The sequence below is a fragment of the Staurois parvus genome, unplaced genomic scaffold (assembly GCF_062004578.1).
Source record: "Staurois parvus isolate SC_StPar_1 unplaced genomic scaffold, SC_StPar_1.0 ptg000066l, whole genome shotgun sequence".
In the NCBI taxonomy this organism is placed as follows: Eukaryota; Metazoa; Chordata; class Amphibia; order Anura; family Ranidae; genus Staurois; species Staurois parvus.
The window spans coordinates 7,966,537-7,973,782 of record NW_028317862.1 but is presented as its reverse complement, the minus strand read 5'-3'; the positions used below and the strand labels follow the sequence as shown (position 1 = coordinate 7,973,782).

The 7,246-nt window shown below is 40.5% G+C and overlaps 1 protein-coding gene across 2 annotated transcripts; it reads left to right on the top strand.

Annotated features, from left to right (window-relative positions):
* The first annotated feature begins 564 nt into the window (after nt 1-564).
* LOC149469625 (uncharacterized) lies at nt 565-6,405 on the top strand. Of its 2 annotated transcripts, none has more exons than XM_089668962.1 (6): nt 565-676; nt 2,911-3,000; nt 3,377-3,451; nt 3,867-4,018; nt 4,352-4,444; nt 5,229-6,405. In XM_089668962.1, exons 4-6 carry the CDS (start codon nt 3,992-3,994, stop codon nt 5,481-5,483), a joined length of 375 nt encoding a protein of 124 aa, XP_089525088.1. In that variant the 5' UTR covers nt 565-676; nt 2,911-3,000; nt 3,377-3,451; nt 3,867-3,991; the 3' UTR covers nt 5,484-6,405. The 2 variants fall into 2 exon arrangements, with proteins under 2 accessions (XP_089525088.1, XP_089525087.1); XM_089668961.1 differs by having other exon boundaries at nt 3,374-3,451.
* The last annotated feature ends 841 nt before the right edge of the window (nt 6,406-7,246 follow it).

The window sequence follows — 7,246 nt, the reverse complement described above, 5'->3', positions numbered from 1 at the left end:
AAAAAAGGACAACTGGGGGAATTGCACAGAGCAGAAAAGTATGAACCTTTGTTATTTTTTTAAATTGTGTTTACAATCACTTTAGTCCAGTGTTTCAGTACTGCTGCAAATGTATTAAAAATGCCCTAACAGGCAGCCAGTTACAGTACATTTTCTCCTGCTGGCTCTTTTTTTCACAGTGCTGCCTTTCTGGTTCTTTTTGGTCATTTAAGGAGGAGAAAGGGTTAGGCCTCTTGCACATGGGAGTGATAAACACCTTGTGTTTTACTGATCTCTAATCAGATGTATTGATGTCTATGACACAATGCACACTACTGACTAAACACTAATAAAGCAGCACTGAGTAAAGTGTGCAAGAAAAAAATACAAAGTACACTTAGTCTCTGTCTATACTCTTTACATAATCATTTACATGCACACAGGAATACAAGTGTATAGCCATACACAGCCTCAGAGCCTCAATCATTATTTGTCCTATCTCCAGTCACCTACAATTTCCTCCTCCCTACTTCCAATAGGATATGGGCTTATTAGTGACAGAAAGTTGTCTGCACTAATGAGAAGCAGAGGTCACAGCTAAGCTACAACAGTATGCAGGCAGAAAGCACGTGGACATCAGACTGGAAGGACGTCCAGGAGAAAGAAGAGCTGCTGAAGAGGGTGTGAGAGACACGGAGTGAGTACAGTGGGAAATGTGGGCAATTGGACTTGAAGTATGGACTTGAAGACAGATCTGAGATGTAGAGGAGGTGCCTGAGCAGTGTGAGCTGCAGAGAGGAAGCGCGCGGGAAAGTCCATGTGCTGTAATATGCCACTCCTCCTTGGTGTTCAGTGTCTGCTTCTCCGGAGAGCTGTGTGTGATCAGGAAGGTGGGGGCTGTGTGAGTTGGAGAGAGGAAGAGTGGGGGAAAAGCTGAGTTCTGTGACTGCCATTCCCTCTTGGGATTTAGTATCATCTCTGGAGGTGAGTGTGTGTTGCACTGTGATCTGGAGAGAGGGAGTGCATGGGAAAAGCTAAGTTCTGTTCAATGTGTGCTTCCATATCTGTGTCCCTCTGCAGTCTGGGGCGGGGGGCAATGTGCAGCAGTCTCAGTGTGTGTTTTTTCTCTCCCTCATGCCCCAGTTTGGTAGATTTTTTTCCTCTCCTTTTACTGCTTTCACCAAGAGTAGAAGAATCTAAAACAGGAATAAAGGCAACATTTTAGAATTGGAGACAAACTTTCTGGTGATCCTGGTGGCTACCATGGATTTCCCTTCGCTTTCAGTGTTGGCTATGAAACAGAAATTAACCTGTTTCACATCGCCTCCGCGCACATATATGGCAACAGGGCGGCACGTGCAGGCTAAATCCCATAACTGTACGTCGAGGGTGCAGGCAGGCAGGTGAGGTGCCCACGTGCTCCGCTGTCACTGTTTCCAAACACAGCGGGAGACAGCGCAGGTGTCCGGCAGGCTCAATTGCCACCAGCTACCCGACAATCTTCACTATGAGAGGAGAACGGCGAGCCGCCTATGTAAACAAGGCAGCTCACAGTTCTCTCGGTAAGGAGCGGAAGGATCCCCGCCTCCCTGTCATCAGGAGGCAGATCACTCTGCTCCATTGGACAGCCCAGCTCCCCTCACAGTTAGAACATGCCCAGGGAACACACTTAACCCCTCCCTATCTCACTAGTGTTAGCACCTTCCCTCCCAGTGACACCAATACAGAAAAAGTGCTTTTTTTTAGCACTGATCTCTGTATTGGTGTCACTGGTTCCCAAAATGGTTCACAAGTGTGCGTCCCAATGTCACAGTACTGCTAAAAATTGCTGATCGCCACTATTACTAGTAAAAATCAAATAAAAATAAAAACCATAAATCTTTCGTGTAGTCTGTAGACACTATAACTTTTGCGCAAACCGATCGATATATGTCTATTGGGATTTTTTTACTAAAAACAGAGAGCAGAATACATATCGGCCAAAATTGATGAAGAAAATTTACTTTTTTTTTTACATTTTTTTTATTGGCTATGTATTATAGCAGAAAGTAAAAAATATTTATATTTTTTTCAAAATTGTTGCTCTGTTTTTGTTTATAGCGCAAAAAGTAAAAACCGCACAGGTGATCAAATACCACCAAAAGAAAGCTCTATTTGTGGGAAAAAAAGAACATCGATTCTGTTTCGGTACCATGTCACATGACCGTGCAATTGTCAGTTAAAGTAACGCAGTGCTGTATCGCAAATAATGGCCTGGTCAGGAAGGGGGCAAATCCTTCTGGGGCTAAAGTGGTTAATAGGAAATCTCTTGAGTTGGACAGGGATGACAGAAAACGAATGGGTTTTAATAACTGCCTTACTTTATCAAAAAACATTTTGCCTTCAGATTTTCTCACATTGCTAATTATATATTGTACTTAATTGTAACTTAAATACTGAAATTTGCACTTACAACTGTAATTGTCAAAATGGCAGTAAAAACTTGGCTGTGTCAGTAATTCGTGGGTGTCTTATCAGTAAATTTATTTTGGTAGGTTGGCAACCCTGTAGATGGAGTGTGGACACTGATCATCTGGGGCCTGGGGGGGCGCAGTTACGGACTACCAGCAAGGAGGATGGGGGTGTGGCCACCAACCAGCAAGGGGAGGGGTGCATGCGGCCATGGACTGGCAAGAAAAGGACGCAGCCAACAAGCACTATTTGAATGGGGGAGCAGCCACTGAACGCCAGGGGCTTGGCGTCTGACCACCAGGAGCACATTGTGCTGTCTCTCTACAATCACTCTGTTCTATGAATGCTTGTATGGTGGCAATCTTCAAACCTATTGTGGGGGAGCGCTGGATGAAAAGACACTTGACCACAAAGGACAAGGGGCACAGACACAGCTTTTATTACAGTTATGACCATTTTTCCTGTACTCTACTCTTTCAGTCAACAACGATCCATTCTACAGAGGAGGATTTTACCTTGTGTGATGGTAATCCTTGATCCATAATTACCGACTGGACAGTCTCTGCCATTGTGAGTATTTTCTGGGGTACACAAACACTGACCACATGGGGGAGTGGATGCAGATACTGCCCACCAAGAAGAGGGGTGCTACAGGGCACAAAAGCCTGTGTTCAGGATGGAGGCGGTAAATATAAACTGCATTACAAACCAGTGAACTTTGGATGCTGCCTTAAACCATTGAACTTATCATAACCACTTAACTTAAAATTGAATGTTTCATTTAATATTTTATTGTAGTATTTTTTTTTCAATGTTTGCTGTAGTTTCCTATGCTTATAAAGAATGTACATATGGTATCAAAGACTGTGTCTGTCTGTAATCTACTAACCACTAGGTTGTAAGGGGGAACTTATTTTTAAGTAAGGAATTGTGTCCTTTTCAGAAGAATTGCTCACAGCAGATGCCTGAGATCTCTTCCTTGAACAGACTCTTTGTCAAAGTGGGCTTCAGTACACTGGAGGTAAGATGCCAATAGCTAGTAATATTTTAATGGATTTTCCTGCAATAGGTCTACTTAGAACTCTGCCTTTCAAACTTCTGAGCTCTGGTTCACAAAACTACTGAACTATACATGTAGAATTCAGTAGTTTGTAAGGCAGAGTTCAGTAGTTGGTAAGTAAATTTAGGAGTTAAGCAGTTTTGTGTTGGCTTACAAACCAATGATCTCTGAATGCAGAGTTTAGTAGTTGGTAAGGAAGAAAAGTCTACCTTACAAACCACTGAACTTCACAGGTAAAGGTGAGGGAAAAGCTGGGAGAATCACAGAGAGAGGGAGGACAAGGATCTGCCTGCTGGGGCACTGGAGAATTTGGGAGAAACTTATTCAAATATTAGGGCAAAAGAGATTTTTTTTTTGTTTTGTTTTTGTGTTGTAGGTGTTTGCAGAGTTCAATAGAATAGCCACCACAAATCTGCAAAATAACTTTTTTGATGCCCTGGATCGATACGCACCACGCTTTGTCACAAGTCCAAGAAAGGAAGTTTTGGAGAGACATTGTCCATGTTTGTGCAGCAAATTAATTCAGAGGTGAGTCTACTGCAACCCTCTTTTTGTTTGTTCTCAACTTACAAAACCTTTCATGATTCACTTTGTTGTAATATACAGAAATATGTAAGATACCATAAATGTACAACCTGTAACCTCTACTACTATCCCTTTTGGCCTATGTTGCTACATGTATTGATTTCATTATTTTAAAGTGGTCTTGAGAAGTTGTGATCCAATGATGTTAAAACATCGAAGCTATGGGTGTAATTTAAATAACTTCAATCAGTAACTTTCCTGAACTGTCAAATAGTGTGACATGTAGGTTTACATTTTATGCAGTATTAAACTGAACTTTTGATAATTTACTTCTAGAAACCTGATGTGACAGCAATGCACACCCTTGTGCTCCGAGGCTTCCCTGTTCTACTTGGTGATGACCCCAGTACATTCTACATCACCTGCTTCGTAAGTTATCATAGTTGCACCTTGGCAGTTGAGGGGGGATTTGCTTTGTATTCCTTAGAAATACAGATTAATACTTATTATATCACTAGTACAGTGGTGGGCATGGCAGTTTATAAAATGTAATCCCTTAGTGAGGGAGGGTAAAAGAAATGTTAATGCCTGAACACAATTTTGCAACTTAGACATGTTAGTAGAACTGTATCATTACAACTACTTTGTGTATCCAGATGGATTATACCCTTTTTTGTGTGTGTATATAGCTATCTAATTTAAAGTGATATTAAAGTCCTTGTGTGTTTTTTTGTTTAAATATAACAAACGTGTTATACTTACTACCTTTTTGCAGTTGGTTTTGCACAAAGCAGCCCAGACCCTCCTATTCTCGGGTCTCCTGCTAGCACTCCTGGCCCCTCCCTCCCGCTGAGTGCCCCTACAGCCAGCAGCTGTATGGGGCAATTGTGCCAAGGCTGTGTGTGTCTATTTAGACACAGAGCTGCGGTTTGGCCCTACCTCCTATCTCTCCTCATTGGCTCACTAACTTTGAATACAATGGGAGGTAATGGTGCCCCACTGCTGTCTCAGTTAATGAGGACCTGCTGCACACAGAAGGTGCTTTATCCTAATGCATAGATGCATTAAAATAAAAACCTGCCTTTAGAACCGCTTAAAAAAATGCTTTAAAGGAAGAAATCTTCCAAAAATAGATTGACTTTGACCCTTACCTTGAAGCTAAAACTAACCATATACAACACAGTGACAAATGATCATGTTTGTTTTTGTATAGCCTTTTGACAGTGATGAGGTCTGGGCACGTTTACCTGTTGGACTGATGACTGTCATTGATGAAAGTATGCCTGCTTCTCCAAATCATCTCCACCCTGACCCAGTGTCTATTGCCATCATAGCCGAGGGAGGTACTGTAATGGAGGATCTCCAGAACCTACCTCAAGCACTTTGCCTCATCGTTGGACTTTTATATGCTTTACACCTGGAATACCCTAAAGCCATCAAAACACTTTTAACTTCATTCAAAGAGTGATGCTTGGCATGTGGGAGAACAAACTCCCACCAAAACTGCAAAAGTCTGAAGAATCTCCTGTTGTGCTAGAATGTTTTTTTTTTTGTTTTGTTTTGTTTTTCTGCATGCCTGTGACCTGTTTTCAGTAGACTAAAGTTAGCTGACGTCACAGAGCTCAGAAACCTTAGTGTGCTGTTTTTAAATTTATTGTAATAGATGTTCAAGCTGGCCAACTGCATCAAAATGATCTGTCTCTGGTCCTTGCATACCAAATCACCAAAATAGAAAATATAGGCATACCTCAGTGGTTGTACAGAACCAATACAGGCTAAAGTAATTTCATATATTGCAATTGATGTTCATTTGCCTCAAAGTAATCTATCTCTGATCATACAACAAACATACCTGAGTGGTTGTATATTACCAATGTGGGCTAAACTCATTTCATGTATCATAATTTATATTAAAGCTGACCAACTGCCTCAAAGTGATCTGTACTTACGTGGAATAAACTTATGGATGCAGTTGTCTAGTTTGTACATCTCTATAATATATGCACTGAGTTTATTCCATGTAAGTACAAATCACTTTGAGGCAGTTGGTCAACTTTAATATCAATTGTGATATATGCAGTGAGCTATGCCTATATTTTCTATTTTGGTGATTTGGTATGCAAGGACCAGAGACAGATCATTTTGATACAGTTGGCCAGCTTGTACATCTCTTGTATATGCAAAGTGTTCACTAGTTCCTACTCATCCTGTAAAAGGTCCTTTACTTGCAGGCAGAGTTAATTTAGCGGACCTATTGTGAGTAAGGTGTAAAATGGCATGGAGGAAAACTACTATTAAAATGGTTGTAAACTTCAGACATGAAATATGAACAAAGTATATCCCTCTACAGTGTGTACTTGTCTCCATTAAAAGCAATGAGTATAATTTCATTTCTGCTGCTTTATTTCTCCATATCGGCATGAATCACTTCTGACAAGTTTTTTTTTCCTGACACCAAGAGAAAAAAGGTGACTGGAGGGCCCTCTAGCAGATTAACAGCCTCAGCTCTGTTCCTGGGAAGGAGGTGTCTCATCCCACCAAACAGTTCTTAGAGCTCTCCTCACTGAATTTCTGCAGAGTTTCATTTCAGCTCTCCACCCTCTGTTTTCTGAACTCTCGGACAAGCTTTATAAATACAGCACTTTAAATGGCTGTAGTGAAGATTAACAGGTATAATTTGTGTAGGAGGATGTTTCATCTCTGTATCACCTAAGGCCAGTCACTTCACTAGGTATATATGGAAGGGTTTACAACCACTTTAATTTAGTTTTGTGGTATCAACATAGCGCAGAAGATGTTTTCATTCTCTTGCAGAAAAAGGTGCACAAAACCTCATGGTGTGAACGAGGCCTAAATGTTTTCAAAAGCGAGTTATGTAACAAAATTTTAAAGAACAATGTTTTTTCTTATAACAGTAAGAAAAATAAAAAAAATTGTATTTGAACTTTGGAACAGTCATTTATTTATATGTACCTGTAAGAATGGAACCACTTGCCCCGCAGAAGCTTTTGCCCCTTCATGACCAGGTCATTTTTTTTTCTATTCAGCACCATACTACTTTAACTGACAATTGTGCAGCCATGTAATGCTGTACCCAAATTAAATTTTATATACAATTTTTTTTTTTTACTCAGAGCTTTATTTTGGTGGTATTTGATCTCCACTGGGTTTTTAATAGATATAGATTTGTCACAAAACATCCAATAAAAAATATTGGTATTCTGAAAAAAA

Coding starts and splice junctions, on each gene's coding strand:
- LOC149469625 (XM_089668962.1), top strand. CDS start 3,992: ATGTTTGTGCAGCAAATTAATTCAGAG. Junction 4,019..4,351: donor TGCAGCAAATTAATTCAGAG/GTGAGTCTACTG, acceptor ATTTACTTCTAG/AAACCTGATGTGACAGCAAT. Junction 4,445..5,228: donor CATTCTACATCACCTGCTTC/GTAAGTTATCAT, acceptor GTTTTTGTATAG/CCTTTTGACAGTGATGAGGT.